The sequence below is a fragment of the Oryctolagus cuniculus genome, chromosome 16, assembly GCF_051225735.1.
Source record: "Oryctolagus cuniculus isolate XC-2025 breed Fujian yellow rabbit chromosome 16, ASM5122573v1, whole genome shotgun sequence".
NCBI classification, from domain to species: Eukaryota; Metazoa; Chordata; class Mammalia; order Lagomorpha; family Leporidae; genus Oryctolagus; species Oryctolagus cuniculus.
The window spans coordinates 77,389,184-77,410,507 of NC_142882.1; the positions used below are offsets into that span (position 1 = coordinate 77,389,184).

At 43.1% G+C, this 21,324-nt stretch overlaps 1 protein-coding gene across 43 annotated transcripts in view; it reads right to left on the minus strand.

Annotated features, from left to right (window-relative positions):
• The window catches only part of PPP1R9A (protein phosphatase 1 regulatory subunit 9A), a 320,662-nt gene that overhangs the window by 61,579 nt on the left and 237,759 nt on the right, over window positions 1-21,324 (minus strand). For all 43 annotated transcript variants that reach the window (XR_016222787.1, XM_089315741.1, XM_089315740.1 and 40 more), the window contains one exon: window positions 12,030-12,185. Coding sequence is in view for 42 of the 43 variants with exons in the window: in XM_089315741.1 (XP_089171867.1) it covers window positions 12,030-12,185 (156 nt within the window). In the remaining variant the exon portion in view is untranslated. The remainder of the gene's footprint in view (window positions 1-12,029; window positions 12,186-21,324) is intronic.

The window sequence follows — 21,324 nt, forward strand, 5'->3', positions numbered from 1 at the left end:
CCCGATCTGGAAGAGAGGTGGCGCTCTAGTTCCGTGAGTCCCACGCTGAGCAGCTCAGCTGAGCCGCCGTGGGGGAGGGGAAGGATGCAGCTCACAGCGGAACCTCCGATAGACATATTTTTTTAATTGCAGAAAAGGTGCGGATCGAGATTTCTGCCCTCCAGAAGGGCCACTCCTGGGGAAGGCTCACACCCCCTCTGCAGCTTGGGAGCAAGCGCGAGTTCGCTTCACCCCTTCCCCTTGCTCTGTCTCCTTTGTAAGGGGAGAACGGATGAATCGGTAATTTCCTCCAGGGACAGGTAAATGCCCTCAAATTCAGGGGAAACAATTTATGGATTCACAGCTCCTGGTCTGACATCCTCGGGCCGGGCGTGTGTGGAATTCAGAGTTCTTACGATGTCAGGGGAGCACACATCCCCCACGGCAGGGTCTGTGTAATCAAACACAGAGCACTTCTGCCAGCAAGCCAGCAGGTTCCCCTGAAGTGAGCTCTGGAAGTGCTGGCAAGGCATCCTGCCTGGCCAGGCTGTGTCACCAAAGGACAGAAACGTGCCACAAAGTTACAGAAAAGAGCATCTTCAGGGCCTTGCGGATTTGGCACTGGACACAAGGGGCCCTGCACGCACACCATGCATGTAGTCAAGCCAGTCTGCACCAGAAAGGGCAGGGCTGTGGAACCCTCACACCTGCACCTGAACTTCAAAGCCACAGCCCCTCACCCACTCGGCTCTCGCGTTTACCACTTGTATTTCCTTGGTCCTCACCCAGTGTTGGGGGCCTGGGGGAGGCAGAAGGGAAAGCAGGAAGAATCAACAACAGGGCGATGGGGTCAACTTCCCAGGAGTCGGGGGTCTGTGAGCTCCCAGCGAGGTGCCCCCTCCCCAGTGCTCCCCTCTCCCGTGACACAGGAGGGGGTGACTCCACTGCTGTGATGCCACTGCTGCCCCTGCCCCGCCCACACACCTCCTGTCTCACTCCCACTCTCTCCTCTTTCTCCTTCCACCTGCGGTTTCTGTGCCCCAGGGGTCTCCAGAGAGGCAGGATCCCCCCTGAGGCCCAAATAGCCCATCCTGGTTCTCTGGGCTTCTTACCATAGCCCCAGGCACACCACCATTACTTCCTGCCATTAGTCCTAGTGTGCCTGGCTGGGAACCTGCCATACGCTTTCTCAGTGACCAGACGGGGAAGGGTTAGCCAAGACAGCAGTGTGCTCTGCATCTTGCTGCCAAGTCCTGTGCCCACTCAAAGCCCTGGGTGGGAGGTAGCTTCCAAGAGCCCAGCGATGCTGGCAAGTCAGATGGGCAGGTTCCTGTGTCCCAGGGCTCCTGCAAGGGCGGCTCCTGGAGCAAACTCACTACTGCAAAGTCACGGATCCTTGGGTTTCTGGAACTCACTTTCGATGTGGGAAGCTGAGGCTCACAGCCGACTGGCCTGGGCTAGCCCTCACAGTCAATCAATCATCATGAAAGCCAGGACATTTCTTGAAGAGTTTCCGCATACAGTATACTGCGAAGATAACCCTTTACCCACTAAGAAAGATCAGGGCTAACCTCCCTCACCAATATAATAAAGTTAAAGGGCAAAAGACATTAGACATATGGTCTCTATATTGTGGGGAGCAATCCGGACTAGACTAAGTTACTCGAATTAAGACTTGTTCTATGCATCTGCTCTCCCACAATATGGCGTTGGGAGAGAAGTAAACAGCTTCCGCACAGCTGCCTCCAGTTCAACCAATTAACTGTAGGACTTGCTCCTGATTGGAGGAGAGCAGCGTACTCGGCGTGTGGGCAGCCGAGTTGGGATTGGCGGAGGAGGACTATAAAGGAGGAGAGAGACGGCATGCACCAGGAACATCTATGGGGAACATCTAAGGGAACCCGTGCAGCCCCCGAGAAAGCCGGCCGGCGGTGTGCCGCTCCCCTGCGGAAGTGGGGAATGCGGCCAGGGGGAACTGCCCTTCCACGGAGGTGGAAGGGATAGTAGCCAACCCGGGAAGAACCAGCAGCAAACCCGGGGAGGGCCGAGCAGACAGAAAGAACAGCGCAGGGTCCTGTGTCGTTCCCCCACGAAGACGGGGAGCGACACTATATAAATCTATAAATGTGTGTTTATGTGCACACATGCGCATCTGCACTCACATACACGGAACTTTCTCATGCAGGCATTGTACTCCAGTGTGCACATGCGTGAGCATGCCGAGTCTCTAATGGTTGCTGACCAAAGGGTCTACTCCTCGTCTGTTCTGCTATGTGCCAAGTGTGAGGAGTGGTTAAGTTAGACTGCTGGAGTTTATCTCGGGCTTACGATGCACTACCCATGTGGCACGGGGAAAAAATGACTTCTCTTTCCTCACCTGAAAATGCAGTTGCTTATAAGTTATGAGCTTCCTCCCTGGAAGATAAAGCGAGATGACCCTTGTAAAGCATTCAGCACTGTGGCGAAGCATAGACTAAGTCCTTAAGAAGGTCAGCCAAGACCAACAAAGAACTCAAAGAAAATTACAACTCCACTTCTCGGATGAAAGTGCTAACTGCTGTACAATGTCACACCCGGAATGAAATGGACACCTCTGGTTGCTGCAGAAGAGGAACAAGAAATCAAAGGCACACATTTCAACAGGGGACCCTGCCCTGTGGGTGAGTGCCCGACGCTATTTTCTTGGCAGGGAACACACAGTAGGGCAACCAAGTCTACGTCCTGCAGCTGCCTGGGACTTGGGGCTTCCTCTGTCTCTAAGTTGTTCTCTGGGGCTTGATGGGCCTGAGAGACCTCCCTGTCATGAGGAAGACAAAATTGCTTTCCAAAGGGGTAAAGGAACTTGACAGAAGAAGTAGAGCTGCTAAAAGGCTGAGTTGTCTTACTCGACAGCAGGTCTGTTTTCCTCCAGAGATTTATGCCAGAGACCAATAACCTTTCTAAGGGGCAGGTGCAGGAGTTTGTGAGAAGGGACAGGCTGGCTGTAGGGAGAGCAGGTCAACAGGGCTGGGTAACAGAAACACAGCCTGAGATGCCTGCGGGGCTTTCGGACCTCTGAGAACCTGGGTTTGGAGAGAAGGCTTGGAATGAGAGAAACAGATGAAAAAAGGTGGAGGATGACAGCTCAGGGTCTTCTCACCAAACACCAATCGCTGTCATCTCTCAGACCGCTTTTAATGTGAACGCCACAACAGTCATCCCAGGACCCAAGTCCAAATAAACAGACACGTCCCACAGAGAACAACAGCTCTCCCTTAGCATTCTGCAGAGGCACCTGTGGTTCCTAGTGTCTGTTTATTTCTCTCAAAGAGGCAAACATGGAGCATGTGTGCATACGACTGAATCAGTGTAAGCCAAATACAACTGCTAGAATAGAAACATCCTTATACCAAAACATAAATAACAAGACTGAACTTTGGTACCCTCTCCACTTGTCTTGTGCAGGCAAGAAAAACATTTCTTCTTGAAAAAGTAAATATATATATATGTATATATATATAATATTCGTAGGAAGGATTTTTAATGGAGTATTAGAAATGATCTAATCAGATAAGGGCTTTATCCTCTTGATAAAGTGATTTCAGAATTGGAACCAGACTTTTTACAAATTATCTTTGTGAGTATTTGCCTGATGTGTGTCTTACCACCAAGAGAATAAGCTCCACAAAATAAATCAGCAAACCTATATTTACTGACATTTTTATAAATGACACCCATCTTTATGTTAACGAAAGTATTTCTCTCAGCGAACGGTACATGCCGAATGAGATGAGAGGCTGACTGAACCACACTATGATACACAGATTTCGAGTAGGGTGAGACCCTCCAAGGAGGTCACTCTCTGAGTAGGAACTCATAAGCTGGTTATTAATAATGAAGATGCCAGATGCAGGCGACAGCTCCTTTTATAGTAAGAATCTGTTTACTGTCAAGTAGACAATAATTTACAGCTTGTCCATGTGTTAATGGAAAGTTCCATAAAGAATACATTATCATCTAATGCATGATAATGTTTATGGATTTTTTTCATAGACTTAAACAAATAAAATAACGTAAATTTCAGACTTTTTGTTTTTCCCCAGATAAATGTACAATGTACTCGCTGGTGCTAGCAGCTGCAACTCCTGATGAGGAGAAGGGTGATGCTACATGGTCAGCCTGTCCCTCCGTCCCACCAAATCTCCAGTGAAATCACCTTGGAGAAAGAAAAACTCACAGCTCTAAATGGACACTGAAACTGAACACAACTGTCCAAAAATATGAAAGTGTCATCGAGGTGAATTAAGAAAAATCACTTCAATCCAGTGACAGGGAGACACTCTGTGCTGGGAACGTGGATGGCCTCCACCATGGCACCCAGGAGTGGGCCCCTAGCTGGGTTCTCTAACTCCCTCATTAGTCTACAGTTGCTCAGAAGGCAATGACTAACATAGGCACAGAATGCAGGAAGGTGGCTGATGTCTTGCATTTCATGGGACAATGCATAATTTCAACTACAGACCTTAATATCAAGTGGTATAGACAAGGATACAGGGGTGGGGGCGCTTGGGGGATAGGCAGCAGCATTGGGGCACAGTAGGTTAAGCCAACTCCTGTGACACTGGCATCCCACCTGAGTGCTAGTTCAACTCATGGCTGCTCCATTTCCAAAACAGCTCCCTCTGAATGCACCTGGGAAAGCAGTAGAAGATGATCCAAGTGCTTGAGACCCCACTGCCCACGTGGGAGATCCAGATGAAGCTCCAGGCTCCAGGCTTTGGAAGATCTTTTTCTATCTCTGTGACTTGGCCTTTCAAATACAGTTTAAAAAATCTTTAAGAAGAGAGAGCGAAAAACATAATGGAAATCATTGTTTTTCTTCAACTTAGGGAACTGAGTAGTGAGATCTGAGTATACCGCATCTTACAGTACAGAGAACTGCCCCAGACAACAGGTGCCAGAAAACAGCAAGTACCTGGAAACTGGGTAACTAGTTGTGTCGTCCTGGTGTAGATCCAGGAAGGGACTCATCAATTTTAAAACTGAATAATTACTAACAAGCAAAACAGCTGCTGCCTCATTTCAAGAAAGCTAAAAGAAAAACAAGCAAACCTTGTCTATTGTCAGTAACTACAGAGGAAGGTAAAGAAATTATCAGATTGGAAACACAAATAAGTGAACTAAATTTTGCATCCCCAAAGTAAAGATATTTCAGGGTAACATAACATAAAGAAAGAAAGTAAAATGGAGAATAAAAAAATGACACACTAAATAAGGAAGAAGCCTCTTTCCATGTGCTCAAGAGCACACAGGAATTGAAGGTAAAAGCACATTTAATCCTACAGAAAATGGAATGTTGGCATAACAAGAAAAATCTGAGAAAAACTCTCAGACCCAGAAAATAGAGACAGAATAAACCATTAAAATGCACTAAATATTGATGACAGTGTTTCTAGAAAAGAAACAAATAGGAAATAACAAAAATTGAAAAAAATTAATGGAACAAAATGAAAGCAAATTAAAATAAAACCAAATCAAAATAGAAAACAAACAAACAAAAAAGAGGCATAATCCAGGATAATGTGAAACCAAGCTTAAAGTAAGGCAAAATGCATAAGCATCCAAATGTCAGGTTGTCACAACACTTTTCCTTTTAAATATGCTTTAAACAAGGAAGCTTGGCCTACACTCATTTCTATGTGATGCTCATTAGAATGTCATTCTCAGGGAAGCTCCTGAAAACAATGGCCTCCACAGACACATTATTTAAAGATACACTCTGAAAGATGAAAGCCTCAGAATTTCAGAATTAGGAGATTATGCTGTGAAAGGAATAAGAGTGGAAACTGATTAATCTGAGAGTACAACTACTTGTTACAACTATTACTCTAAAGCTATTTGAAAATATAAGTTTTTAAAAGTGTAACAAATTTTACTAACAATGTATTTTAGACTGAAACTTGTACTATATAGGAAGTATTCTTATGATACTGTTTTAGTCTCAATTTTAAAAATTATAGAAACAAGAATACTTTTGGACAGTTTGAAGATACTTCTTTGTAAAAAACAATAAGCATAAAAGAAACATAAGCATGAAATTGATTCAGAGTAATTAACTCTGAATAATTACAACACAAAATTTTAATTGGTTAAGTTTTCTTAGTAAAAGATACAGACTCCAAGAGTATGTTCATGTTAAGTTACAGTAAAACAAAGTACAGCAACAACATTTACATTCAACACAGGTATACACTTGTACTGGTGTGGTTACCTTGCTGTGTAAACAAAAATATCAGTCTCTCTATTAACATTAGACAAAGGATTCTCAATGGTAAAAAAAATCATTAAGTCATGTTTTAAGTACTTTCAACATAGCATCAAAGCAGATAGCCAACCTATAAGACACAAAGTACAATAGTGAGGTGTAATTTCATTGTACGATCTTTGGTTCAGGAAGCTAAGTAAGGAACATTGAATAAGGATACAGAAAATACAGAAGGTCTAAAACACAATGGCCAATGTTATCAAAAGAGTCCCTGAGAATCTACAGTGAAACACAGTCACTTCTATCACAAGTCGTGCATATTAATCCACAATAGAAGTGTCACTTTCAAAAACCCAAATCTGAAGAGACAGTATTACCCAGCCACAATGTAAGAAACATTAAATTAAAAAGTTACAAGTTAAAAACTATTCCCTCAAGTAATCAAGTCAAAGAGAAAATAAAACAACAAAAATAAAAATTACAGACAGTTTAGAAAGTGATGACAAGAAGAATGCACATTGCAACTAAAAGATGCGGCCAAAGGCATACTAGGAGACAGACTTATAATTTTAACGGCATTCACATCCAAACAATAAAGTATGACACTAAATTAAGCGTTGATTGCAAGCAGTTAGAATAGGAGAAATCAAACATTCTGAAGCAAAACTGGATGATGGGACTGACAACACCAACAAAAGGCAGAAATGACTGAATCAGGTAGGGGAAGCGCCCCGTTTAATACAATATGTCAAACTAACAAAGGCTACTTCCTCCCTCTCTTGAGTCCTACTATGGAGAGGCCAAAAGAGAAAAAGCATCACACAAAGGCCTCAGGGTCTCATTCATCAGCCACATAAAAGCCTGTGAGATGCTTAAGAAGCAGAACACTGTGCTCCCAGGTGTCTGGGAAACTGAGGCTCTGCAGCAGGGGCACCTCAGCAACCAGGAGAGGGAACGGCAGTTTATCTTCTGACTGCTGTGCACAGCCTGGCTGTGCCTGCATCTGGAGGCACACTGGTCAGCGCAGCCTATGCCAGGCCCTGGAGCTGGGACCTCCGGGCCCCTGGCACAGCCGCAGTGCCGCACAGCAGGAAGGCAGCAGCCAGTGAGCCCACAGCAGGGCAGCACTGGGCCCCATCACAGCCAGGGGAGCTGCAGCTCACTATCTTGTGAAAGGCACACATAGAAATACAGTTAACTGAAACACACAAAACAAAACAGAACCAAAAAACACGGTGAGGGGAGGGGAGGTACCGGACAGTGCGCCTGGTTATTATCTTGTTAAGTGGCAGAGGGAAGTTTCCATCTGCTTTATATACTGCTAAGCAAAAATCACCTAGGACCAAGGGAAAGTAAGTCAGGGGAAATCAAATGAAAATGCATTCACTTTTAGGAAGCAGATGAACATCTGGCCTATCCAAAGACAATCAGGTAGAAAGATAAAAAAGAAGCGAGGAGGTATGAAAATGCAAACTCTGAAGTAAGGCAGCAGATGTTAAGTTCTAGTACTGAAGTGGCTAAAGTAATCGTGAACTGACTGAACTCTCCAGTTAACTGACAAAAACTCACTCCCAGGTTAGGATGGGACAGACACTGGAACAAAAGACAGGATTGGCTGAAAATAAAGATATAGAGAAAAAAAAAGCAAATATAAAAGAAGGCCAGAACTTAAGTTTTACCATAAGACAACATAGATTTAGGGGAAAAACGTATCAGAAGGGATAAGAGATATGCTACAATCAATCAAAAAGGTATAATAGTCCTGAACATATATACAGCTAGCATCAAAGATTTAAGGGATAAAACTACAACTGATAGAATTATAGGGAGGAACACATGACTGCAGCTGGTCATTTGAACACACGATTTACAGAACTGGTAGATCAGGCAGACAAATCTAAGTCATACTACAGGAAAAATGCATGTGTGTATTTGTATTACTAATCTTACATATTAAAATGTATATTAAATATATATTGAAATCTATATTAAAATACACATTAATCATATATGTTAAATATATATAAATGTCAGACCCAAATATAGTGTATGTGTGGTTTTCATATTTTCTAGAAATAGTAAAACAAAACTGTTTTTGAATCAAGTTATAAAAAAGTCTCAAAATTCGTAAATGATAGCAATTATATGGAATACGTTTTCTGATTAGCATGTAATAAAGTTAAAGTCCAATAAAATCTAGCAAAATAAATGTTGATATGCCTTAAAAATAAAAAAATGCAATTCAATACTTCTTATTTTAAAGAGGAAAACACAAGAGAAATTATCTATCAATGACAATGATACTCTACATGTAAAAACTTGTGACATATAGCTTAAGCAAGAATCAGAAAAGAATCATAGCTTTAATTATCATGATGCAAGAGTAATTAAAAATAAATGTACTAACTGCAATTCATCAAAAACAAGAAAGGAAGGAAAATATATTGATAGGAAACAATCAAATAATGCTTTTTTAATTAAAAAAATAAATTATTAGGAATGTCAAATTTATCATGAAAGATAAAATCCTGAAATTAAGAAAAAGGTTAAGACATTAAAATAAAGAATATTGAAATGGTAATTAATTATAGTTATAAAATGTCAATACCTATAAAATCATTTCATAAAAATATGCTAACACATACACAAAGCCTAAAGGAAATATTCAAATTTCTTTAAAAATTCAAAAATACCAATATTGGCCTGCTTAGATGGAAAACTTAAGTTAAAAATCATTATTATAAAAGGTATTTAAAATCTTCCTCCACAGATACACAGATGGTTTATGGCTAAGTAGTAACAAACTTTTGAGAACAGGAATTTCTACCTTATGTAAATCCTTACGTCTCTTTTATAAAAGCCATTTCTGCAAACAGGACAATCGTCTTTACATTGCAGGTCATAGGTTCTTTTCGACAGCTGTTGACTGACCCACTCTGGTTACGTTTTCTATCCCTTACCAGTTGGACGTTCATTTAGCTAACAGTGGGATCAGACACGCAGACCTGACTTCAACGTATACCCCATATTCTTGGATTGAAAGAGCCAGTGTAATAAAAATGTCAGTTCTCTGCAAATTAATTTACAGGGCAATGTAATTACAATAAAAATTGCAAGGGAATTGTTCAAGGAAATTAAATTAACAAAATGATTCAAATGTTTTTTTGAATAAGCTGAAAAGTGGAAGAGTATCTGAAGAGAAGAGTTAGATGGATCTGATTAGATCCATCAATGTTAATGTATATTTTAACAGTCCTGCCCTGAAGAAAAATGAAGAGATAGAACATAACGTGCAAGCCAAAAGCAGTGCAGAGCGTATAGGCACAGAGTCTGTAGATAACCATGTCGGCCCTCCAACCACAGGGCAATGGACAAAGGAGCATTTAATGAAAGGGCTGGCCAATCTGTCAGCTTTTTAGAAAAATTAAAATAGGCACCTGTCTTATACCACATAACAAATTCCAGCAATGCTTGATATCATTCATTCACTAAATATTTAAGTACTAACTCTATTGCAAGAACTGTGTGAGGACGGAACAGAACAAGTGGTGCTCACGTGTGGTAGGAAGACACACAATGCACAGAGGTAGAGCTGACGGAGAGAGTTTCAGTTCAGAGCATTTTCCTCAGGTACTGCAACAAGTCCTTTTGCTCAAAATGAAGTATTTAAGACAACTCTGTAACAGGAGACGTTATGACGAACTCAGAACAACGGGACCTCCATGCTCACCCCGGGCTGCATTATTCTGTGACATTCCCCGAGTGCTCTACACAGCGTGTTAACCACATAGATCTGAGACTGTGACAGTGGCAGTGTCCAAGCTCCAAGCACCACGAAAGAATGCCACACAGCTGAGACTCAGTGTCAATTTCCTGAAGCAGTTAATGTATTGATATGTTAAGTGCAAGAGAAGATCAGAGAACTACAAGTGCAATGTTGTGATAGTTGCCTGTTCTTGAGTTGGAGACAAGCCACCAACTGTTTAAAAACTAAAGTTAAAATGAAGCTGCAGAGTTGGTTATTCTGACTGAAAATAAATCAGCTATGTAATATGGAATGGATCCAGATAGTGCAGCTGTGTCCACCAGCATCAGTAGAATTTTTCTGTAAAGGGTCAGATAGCAAATAACTTAGGATATGCAGGCTATAGAGTCTCCTGCAACTACTCAACTTGTTGTTGCATCATGAAATCAGCCACAGACAACAAACAGATGGACACAGTTGTGTTCAAATAAAACTATATTTATCAAAAAGAGCAGTGGGCCAGATTGGCCAGTGTGTCATGGTTTGCCAGTCGCTGGTCTAGACCACAGTTGTCTGCACAATGGCCCAAACTTAGAACCATATTTATGTAGTGCTGAGTCCTTAGCTAATTTCAGAGCCTTAAGATACAACCTTCCACACATTATTTCTGCTTTTTTTAGTCTTTAGCTTCCATAACAGAAATGAGGACCCTTTGTCTAGCTCAGTCATCTAGTAAGGACCAGGAGCTTTCCCTACCTGGCAACATGAAAGACCTCAATTCTGATCTCTCCGATTCCAAAACTGATCTAAATTGGATTGAGAGCCACAACAACTCAATGAAATCAGCACCTAGATGACACCCTTCCCTCCTTCTCAGCCGCTTCCTGTAGGACTTTCCTTTGTCTCCAGTGTTCTTTGGTTTGAGAGATGGATTGGTGTTGTGGTGTTAACAGGTAAAGATGCTGCCTGTGATGCCAGCATCTCTCCGTGTGCAGTTTCATCTTTGAGCTGTTCCACTCCCAATCCAGTTCCCTGCTGATGTCCTGGGAAGAGCAGAGGAAGATGGCCCATGTACTTAGGACCCTGCCACCCACATGGGAGACCTGGAAGAAGCTCCTGACTCCTGGCTTCAACCAGGCTCAGGCCTGGCTATTGCAGCCATGTGAGGAGTGAACCAGCAGATCGAAGATGTCTCTCCCTGTCGCCTTTCCTCCCTCTCTGCTACTCTTTCAAATAAATCAATCAATCATTTTTTTTTACAAATGGAGAGGTTGTAAGTCATGACATACGGGTATATGTCTTCAACAAAGATGGACAGATAGTCCCCCAGAACTCTGAAGGAGTCTACGTGAGCATTAACGTGGAAGAAGAGTCTACATGGTCATCAGGGCACCCCCATAAGAGAAGGGCCGTGGCACCGGGGCATGGGGTCGCCACCACCCTTGCCTCCACAATGTGTTTGGTAGCAGTGGCTGCATCTTAAGCTTCCTCCAAAAAGGGACTTCCTTTCAATAGCTTTACTTATTAACCCCCAAGAAGGTGACAGCTTCCTGCTGTTGTCAGTCCCTATGCACTTCACCTTCCCTTACTAGGTCTATTAACACTGTTCAACGTCTGGTCATTAACCTCTCTCCAATTAAACTCTTTGGGTATGCCATCTGAGTCTTATTAGGACCCTGTCTATTTTAGGAAAAGAAAGAAAAATGAGCCTTTTTAGAAAAATCACAGCCTGAAGAAGGAAGCTCCTCAACAGGTACCGGAGCTTCTGTCGACCTGAAAAAATACCACTTGAATTCATCACCCAGTGGCACATCAAGTTATAGCTTGAAATCAGGAGCTGGATACATTGTCAAGCTGCCACTACGGCAAGAAATCAGCATTTCTATGAGTGATTTTAGAATGAGATCCACTTAAATTTTACTTTGGCGTTTGAGACTCAAGAAACTCTGTTATTAAAAAGCCTTCGTTTGATTATTCTCCATATATTATTCAAATAAAAAATGTATACTCAGAGACGGAACACGTGGGTACAGAGAAGCGTTTGGCCGATCCGTGGCTTACCTCTTTGAACTTGTGGCTGAGCTTGCTCGTGTCCAGGTCTGACGGGGAAAACACGTCTTCATTCTCAGGCAGCTCGAAGACCTCAATGGCCATGTCCCCGCCAGGAACCACGGGCCCTGCCTCGTCCTCCTCTTCATCTGTGGCATATTCCCCTGTCTGAAAGGAAGGGGGTTTCAGCAATCCGGCTGTCCTCATCCCAAGTGGAGATAGGTTATTTGAAAAATATTTTATGAAAGAGCAATGAAACGTGTCACCAAACAGTAAGAGTATTAAACCAAGCATGCTTCGTGCAGGCAATGTTATAAACAAAGGTTAGTTCAAAGATCCAAAGTGACAAGTCTGTGCCATACACAGGTGAACGTCTGAAAATCAGACACCATCAGCTGCATCTTTAGTATAGCAATGCGAGTTGCGTTCTTTCAATCCCAGTATTTGATGGTTTTGCTAAATAAAATTATGTTGCTAAGGGAAATGAGTAATTTCTTACAATTCCCATCTCCCGTGTGAATAAGCCACCAACACTGGAAGCAAAGGAACAAGGAGGCAGAGATCAAAGACCCGTAGAGTTGGAAAGGACCTTAATGAAACACTGCAGGTTAATTCTCCTAAGCTTGAGGGCTCACTCAGTCCTGCTTGTTTGTTAATTGCATAGTGATTGGCCATGAGTTGAGGGATAAACTGAAGGCCTCTCATCGGCAGTCGCACATGTGGACTGTTTTGCCAGAACAGCACTTTTACAAATCTATTTTGTTGATGGGGGGGGAGGGGGATTCTCACACAAAATGGTACATTTCCAGCCTTCTGAGAAAGCCAAGGATCTGTCCAGACATGCCCGTTGTGGTGTGGTAAGAATCGGCCGGAACTGGCGGTGGCTGTGCCTTTTAGCTGGGTCATGCCCTTCGTGACAGGCCACAGCCTCCCCAGCCCCGCGCTGCCCTGGGCTGCCCCGGGCAGTGAGCCTGCCTGCTTCCCAGGCCCCGGGCCCCAGGCCCCTGCAGGTATTGGAGTTCATGACCCCTGCAGTAAACGTGACTCTTTGCTGCTAACTTCCGGAACATTATTAGAAAGCAGCTCTTCTGGCACATCAGGCTGTGGGACGATAATTCAACATAATTGTTTTAAATCTTTACCTTATGATAGACTTTAAAGATAAATCACAGATTCACAGGGCTCCAAAGACAGGGTTCGTTTAATTCATGCCTTCCTTCAAGTCGGACTTTATCTAACACGTAAAACGCAGAGCAGAATTCCTACTGCTCTGAAAAAGAGCGCCGTGAACTGTACGTGCACTCCACAGCTCCAGCATCCGACTGCCGTTCTTCCTGTGGGTTTGCACCGTCTTCTTCCTGCTAGAGCTGAAGCGCTTTCTTTTTAAAATTATGTTTGCACATGAAGGAAATCTGGTCCTGATCCTCAATGCAATAACCCCTAATGTCTGGAAGGCCGTTAAGACACTGCCTTCAGACCTGCCTTTTCCAAACCAAACAATTCCAGCTTCCTCTGTGGGTCTGGACTGCTTTCTCTGTAATTGTCTCTGTGGCTGCTTGCTGATGTCTCTCCACTTTCTCCAAGCTGTGGAGCTGGGAGTCACACAGTTCCTCCTAAGGAAGTGAGAGCCACTGGCCGAGGAGGGCACACCACCTCAGCACCCTCCAGACTCCAACCTGGACTGGGGGCCGGGGGGTGGGTGGTCTTTGCACAGCCTAGGGTATCTTACGCACAGCAGTGGTTTTCCTAACTGCTTACAAGTGAGTGAACTGGTGCTTTGGTTTGTTTGTTTTAAACTGTTGTTCTTCCTCAAGTAAAATCAGCGATGCTTTTAACACTACCCCTTCTCCCTGACAGAAAAGAAATGAACCTTGACTAAACCCGAGTTGAAGATAACCAGGTGTTCCTGGAGATGGATGGGAGGCAGCTGACTGGACAGACACAGCTCAGCAGCTGACGCCTCTTTGCAGGAAGCGGCTGGTCCCCACGCAGCCACGGTCAGTTTTGAGGCACCTGTGCACAAGCTGCCGCTGGCCTCCCCTTCCCCTTTCTGATGCAGAAAACCAAACCCTTTTCTCATCAAACTGTTAACTCTCCACCTCCAAATGAACATGGAACGCAAGCAACACGCATGAGGTTCTACTGGACACGAACGCCTCCCCTTTAAACGATGTATAACCCTTCCCGAAGCTTCCCCAGCACTAAGTGAATGTATAGGACTCTCCGAAAAGCAAACTCTAAAACATGGAATCTTCCTTTTCTCTGGGGCCTGGTTTTTGGTTATGAGACAATCTTGCTCCTGGCTTGGGCACGCCAAAATAAATTATTTTCTGCTGACAGCTGAACCCGCTGTCTGCGTGTTTCCTCTGGTGTCTATGCTATGCAAGAACCCTGGGGGTTTCTGCACCGTTGCTCTTTGACTGCAAGGAAAGGAAGCTGGAGCCAGTGGTCTCCATGCTGGTCTGAGAGAGCTCCTCAGTTGCGGAACTCCAGGACTCCATGGAAACCAGGCTCCACCTACCACCCCAAGTGTCTGGCTCTGGCAGAGCAAAGTCCCTGACAGCTTGCTTGTTTGTACAGTGAGAAACCACCAACCTTAAAATTTGTTATGATCTTCGTGCAATTCTTTGAATTAATCCTCCTAATTCTACACACTTTTTATAGTCAGTAAGTACTTTGCAAATACCAGTGATGTTAATTAACAGGAACGTGGCAAGGCTGGGCAGCAAACAAACCTTGCGGAAAGCCTTCATGTGAGTATGAAACTGTGTGCCTGTGTTTAACCCTGGAAGTAAGACTAGTGGCAAAGGGAGACCTTTCCTGTAAAGGCTTACATCAGGTATGTAAAATTCAGTTCTTCATAATCAATTTGAGACATCACATGATTGACTCAATAAAACCTTAAACTAAATTTAAGGTCTGACTAAGCAATATTAGTGCGATACATTTAAAGCATGAGCAGAAATGAACAGCTTCATTTCCCTTTGCCAGGATGAAACAAATACGTAAGTACTCTGTGTGAGAGAATGGATGGGAGTACATGCCTAGGATGGGGCCTGCCGTGGAACAGGATCCAAACAAGTGTTCTTAATAAATCCAAGAACGACAACTGCATTTACTTAGTGCTCTCTAGAAGTTCCTGAGGGGTTTTCAAAATTATGACAGTGAACAGCAGTCATTTGTTGATAAGGCAGTATTCTGTCACACATATTCTTAACAGCCTTACAGTGTAGGTATAACATAAGCAAATTCTTACCTCTAAGGGTAGACCTAGCTTTGTCACCCATATATACTTTATTGAAACTATCTTCATAAATCTGTTATAAAGAATTCTTCTTGATTCTTTTGTCAATTTCTTCTCCTTCCCAACACCCAAGTTTCTTATAATCCTGCTGAAATTCTTATCATTCATTTCATCTTTCTGCTTACAAATGTTTTCTCCTTCTGATTAGTCTTGTAAGCGTTCGGAGGACAAACTATGTCTTTTACTGTCCTGATTCTACTCATTGTTTATTATGAGCCATGGATAGGGTGCTCAGACTTTAAGCTGTCATTCTCTCTTGCTGAGCATCTGCCATTTCCAGCCTGAATAGGCTTTAGAATAACAGGTGCATTTATCACAGGACCTCATAAACATTTGGAAATAAGAAAAGTTACACTCAGTGGACTAAGAGTATTCGTTCACTTCTGATCCTTTTATCTTTGTTAAAAATGGAAACTTTTTGTGGTTATTCTGCAGGTAAAATAAATGACATAGAATGAATCGTTAGCAGAATGCTATAAACTCCCAAATTACTTCAGATCAAATCTTCAAGTTATACAGGAAGACAGAAAATGCTGCACCAAAATAAAATCGCTAGATCAACGTATTTCCAGCTAAGTTAAAAATCTTTCAAGGAGTTAGACTCTTGACATCCTTTTTTTCTCAACCTCCAAACTCATCTCGAATGTAGTGAGGATAGTTCTTATGGTAAAAACCAACATAGATTTTAAATGCTCCATTTCATGCTCTCCTCCACCTTCCTAACTAATGTCTCATATTCTTGATAGCTCCATAAAGGGGAGGAGGGGATTATTAATCTGTTTGCAAGTTACTGTGTGGCCAGCACTGTATATTCCTCAACAATGACACGCTCTGGGCGTTACTGTACTATCTCATTTGGAGTCAGCTCTGAGCCTCAGAGGTGCTACCGAAGGGTAGACAGTTAAGTTGTTGAGGATACTACATTAAACATATCCCAGAGCCCACACTGCCTTCTAGGCCATGCTGCTTCAGTATACTGAACCTGAAGTATCTTGGGGAGAAAGGGAATACATTCCTTCCCTGCTTCCCCTGGTACACAGTCCTGCTGTGTTGGGATTCGTCTTCCACGACGTTGAACATTATCATTCAGTTCTCTTGCACCTGTGTCTAGTGGAGCCCAACATTCCTGTGCTCTTCCCTCATAATACGCTCATCCTGGCCAAGGGCAAAGGAGGCCCCCTAGAGAGGATGGGGGCTAAGTACTGACTGCGTTAACTGCAACGGGAAGACAGGAATCATTGGGGAACAAGCAAATGCATGCACATACCGTTTCGTGTTACCTGGTCACAGAGGTATTCATGATTTTCCTATCTTTTAATTGCAGGGTCAAGTCTTCCTCTCATCTTGTGGGTCTGCTGGCTGATGCTTTATGAGTTCTTATAGAAAAAACCTACAACTATAACATACAATCCATACAACTGCTGTAAAGTCCTTAAAATGGCTGAAAAATAGCCTTGCGAGGAAATACAGGAGCACAGTTCATGTTTTTAGGATTTGGATTTGCCCCTATCTTTTGTACTTGCTTCTCACACCTGTTGAGCTACCAGTCTTTACTGACTCTTTGCTGTAAGATCCAGCTTACAGACACAGCAACTTCCTTGTCACTTTTGTTGCAAGAGGGCACTTGAAAGTTTATTACATGGCATAATTACAACCCCAAGAACAGCTGGCGGGTTCCGCCTCTTGGTGAACATATGACTTCTGGCTGCAGGAGGGCTACAGTCCGGAACACACGAGTTCTCTTTTTATCAGTCTGCATGTTTTCAGAAGGAACAGAGACTGCCTGTCATATTGGTGAGTTGGTTAAGAAGGATTCAACAAAACAATCCTGGTTTTGTAGGCACTTACACCCTATTCAAATCCTGCCTGGGAGACACAGGAAGTGTCAGCTTCCAGATCTTAGTTTCAATTTCTTCATCTTACAATGAAAAACTTTCTAAAAGTAGTTCTTTGCATGCAGGGGTTGTCACAAGATTGAGTTCAATGGTACCAGTCTGTAAAGCACTTGATAGGTGCTCCAAGACATGAGATTGCTGCTGCTGCTAACAATTCTACAGAAGCCATGTGTTACAGCCTCGCCAAGCTGTACCTTAGAACCAGATGGTTGCCCAGCTCTGGTCTTGTAAATGAAATTTCCTAGAAGACCGTGATGCATGAATCTTTTACAAGCAATCTGACCATTTCTGAAGTAAAACCTTTTCCTTTACTGAAACTAATTCTCTTTCTTTTCCTCCTGGTGTTTGAGCAAGGCACCTACCCACAGCCAAGCACACGTCTGCAGACTCCTCACTCAACAGCCCCCAGCTGCCCCACCAGTTCAAGATGAACCGTCATGCATGCTAGAATATCCAGCGAATTCACTGCCCTAATTCACTCCTTGATGCTCCCACTGCACACTAAAACACCAATAACCCTTCAATAGCTCTATATCTGCCTTTCCTCATCAACTTTTTTCAACTCTGAGATCCTTAGAGCGCCAGGTGTGATTTATCCATGCAATCCCAGCGTGGCTAGTGCATTGCTTGGCATCTAGTCTACCCTGAACAAATGTTTGCTGAATAAATTAAGACAGTTGTAGCTACATCTGCACGGCTCGGCAGAGCCTGATTTTCCTGTTAGTCTCAGCTTTCCAGTATGAAATACAGGGCGGCACAGCTGCAGCTGAGGCCTAAATGACCCTCTGGGGAATTTTCTCTTGTTGTTAGGCTCAACCATTAGCAGTGATTTTTGCTGCAGCAATGTTTGCTCTGGTAAATTCATGGAAACTAAATGACGCTAATCATAAAAATAGCCTTAATTATGCAGTTTTTGTTAGAATTTGTTCACTGCGTTTGAATTTGCTTACAGATATTTTCACACTCAGCTCTGTGAGAGACTAGAGAGCTGCTTATTCTTGGGAGGAGAGAGATCTCAATCAAACACTTCAATGTTTAAAATTCCCACATCTCTACCAAGCACAAAGATAGCTTTGGGAAAAAGCGTCCTCTTCTTTGCAAAGGCTCTTTCCATTTTGGGTCAGTGACTTCTGTGTGTGCTTCACCTAGGTTAGGCCACTTAAGTCTCTCTGAACATTGTTTGCACATCTATAAAATGGGAATAGCAACCCCTTATTCCCAAAGTGGTTGAGAGGATTTACAGGAGCGGTAAAGTCACAGAGTCTGGAAGATGCTAAATGGTTACCTGACATTAGGATTATGATTATTTCCTAAGACGACACCATAAAAACGGGTATGGGCATGGGGGTTGGAGAGATCAGAGACCCAAACTGAAAAGATTCAATGTCACAGTCACACAACAGCAGGCAGGTGATTGGGCTTGTATATTTAGAGGTCTCTTCTATAAAACGGTGCAAAAGATACCGATTTCACAGGATACTGAGAAGAATTAAAGAAATAAAACATGTAAAATGTTCAACATGATCCCTAGCCCACCATTTATATATTCATTTCTCCTCCATTTATCAAGCCATTCAACATTTTGTTGTCAATCGATTGTCCTCAGATTGCTTCCTGAATTTCACTCCATTCTCTGTCTTGTCACCAAGTAAAGGATCACTAAAATCCGTAGCTCGATCATGCACTGATATGGCCTCCGTGTTTCCTGCCTTCAGTCTCTCTGTGCCTCCAGTTATCAGTAATATCTCTGACAAATTCATCCTCCTAAAATTCCTACCAGCGAAAGATTTGCCAATAATATTTTTTCTGACAACTGAAGCAATCTTTTCCTTCTTAAACTTTCCTACTGATGGTGGTAGATGGCTCCAAAATTAGCCTCTGCTTTTTTAAAGACTGCTTTGGTTTTTATCTCTTTCCTTTCAGAACATATATTCCAAAAACAGGGGGTTCTGTTTTGTGTTATGGTGGGCAGACTGAAATATCCCCAGTGATCCCTGGTATTCCTGGCCTTGTATCATTCCTTCTCTGGGAGTGCACAGTGTACCTAGAATAACAACCAGAATACAACAGAAATAACGGAATGTTACTGCTGAGGTTAACTTAGAGAAAGACTGGGAGTTGTGTCTCTTCCGTTCTCTTGTTCTTTCCATCCCTCTGTATCTCTCTGTTATGTGCCCAAGCCCTCATTATTGGGAAACAAGCTGCTATAATGTGAGAGAGCCAAGAGGCCCGTGCTGCAAGAAACTGATGTTTCTGGCCAGCGGCCAGCAGCAAGAGTCTGCCAATAGTCACCTGAGGGAGCTTTGCAAGCAGCTCTTCTGCGCCCTGCGGACAGCTGTAGCTAAGCTTGGACACAGATCCTCTCCCAGTTGAGCGTTTAGATGACCACAGCTCTGGCTGAAACTTTATTTGCAGCCTTGGGAGAGATCGGGAGTCAGAGGCATCCAGCTAAGCTGATTCCCAGATACTGTGATGTATAAATATTTCTTACTTTAAGTTGCTAAGTTTGGTGATAATTTGCTGTGCAGCAATAGCAGAGGGCGCTGTCATAACAAACACCAGGACATGGCTTTGGAAACCAGCAGTGAGCTGAGGCTAGAAAGGCTTTTTTTCTTATTTTTTAAGGAATACAAATTTCACAAGTACAACTTTAAGAATACAGTTATTCTTCTCACCATACCTGCCCTCCCACCCACACTGCCACCCCTCCTCCTCCTCCCTCTCCCCTTCCCAGCCCCATTCTTCATCAAGATTCATTTTCAATTAACTTAGCATACAGAAGACCAACTCTGTCCTAAGTAAACATCTCAACAGTTTGTGCCTGTGCACACACACACACCAAAAAAAAAAAAAAAAAAAAAAAAAAACCTGTCTGAGAACTAGTAAAGTCTTGAAAAGTATATTACAGCAAGCCTGAGCTGCCCTGAACAGATTGTAAATGACAATCCAGAAGATGGCTGGGAGAAGGTTCATTATGTAACAGCAAGAAGCTTAGCACCATTATCACCTTCTCCAATGAGAAAACAGGAAATGTTCCTAGTGAGCTGGGTGTTCCAACTAAGTAGATTTCCAAACAAAGTGGTGAAGGTGCCACCTTATCTCCTCTCACTGTGTATGGTAAAATGGGAGAGGAGATGCGTTTTCAATACTATTAAACAAAAAGAAGCCAACATTTGATGAGGTTTCAAGTCTCTAAGTCTAAAATCAAGAAACAGCATCCAAGCAAAGTTCAAATCTAGATTACTGCCAGAACAACACAGTCTAAAAATGAAGCAGAGGGTGCGACCACAAAATCTTGTTAGGAATTCTGAGTTTAGGGAACCCTAATTTTGGTGAATGGCCAGTGAGCAAGTCTGTCATTGCTCTAAAGGGAGACACTTCTCTGTCAGCAAGGATGTTCACTGTACAAATAACACTAAGATCTGCTGAATCAAAGGCTGTGGATACCTGCTCACAAAACACAGAGGCATAGGAGACCAAGGGGGAATTGTCTTCGAACAACAGCCACCCCCATTTCCACCCTCTCCTGACTTGTGGTGAATGTTAGTGTGACGAACAGTGGTCAGGACAAAATCCACTCAGTCTATTCCACAGCGTATAATGAAGTCCTATTATCAATAAGACTCTATGCAGTTGAATAAGCACAACTTGTAGTGCTGAGATAAACTATATTCCCTAAGCTCCCAGACCCCATAGGTTAAACAAATCCTATAAACCATCAGGATATGCCTTAGAAACCCACGTGACTTTCTCCTTAAGTTTCTTTGTGGCCTTTCTACTTGGTCCGAAGCACTAACAGGTCAATCGGGATACCTCAGGGACTGCACAGGCTGGGCGTAATTTGTGGTCTACAGCAATTCTATCACCCAGAACAACCTTGGCCAGTGGTGTGAGGCTGACTTGAATGCCTTCCAGGACTGAGATAATGTCATTGATCATATCACCTAGTCAGGAGCAAGTTCCCTACCTTATCTTATGAAATGATGCTAAGCGTAACTGCCCACAGGTTTCACGTAAATAATAAATGAGGTACCATACCTCAGGGAACTCCCCAAGTAATTGATGACCACCTCATTTTCGACAGACTAAGAAGATCTAATGGAGAAGG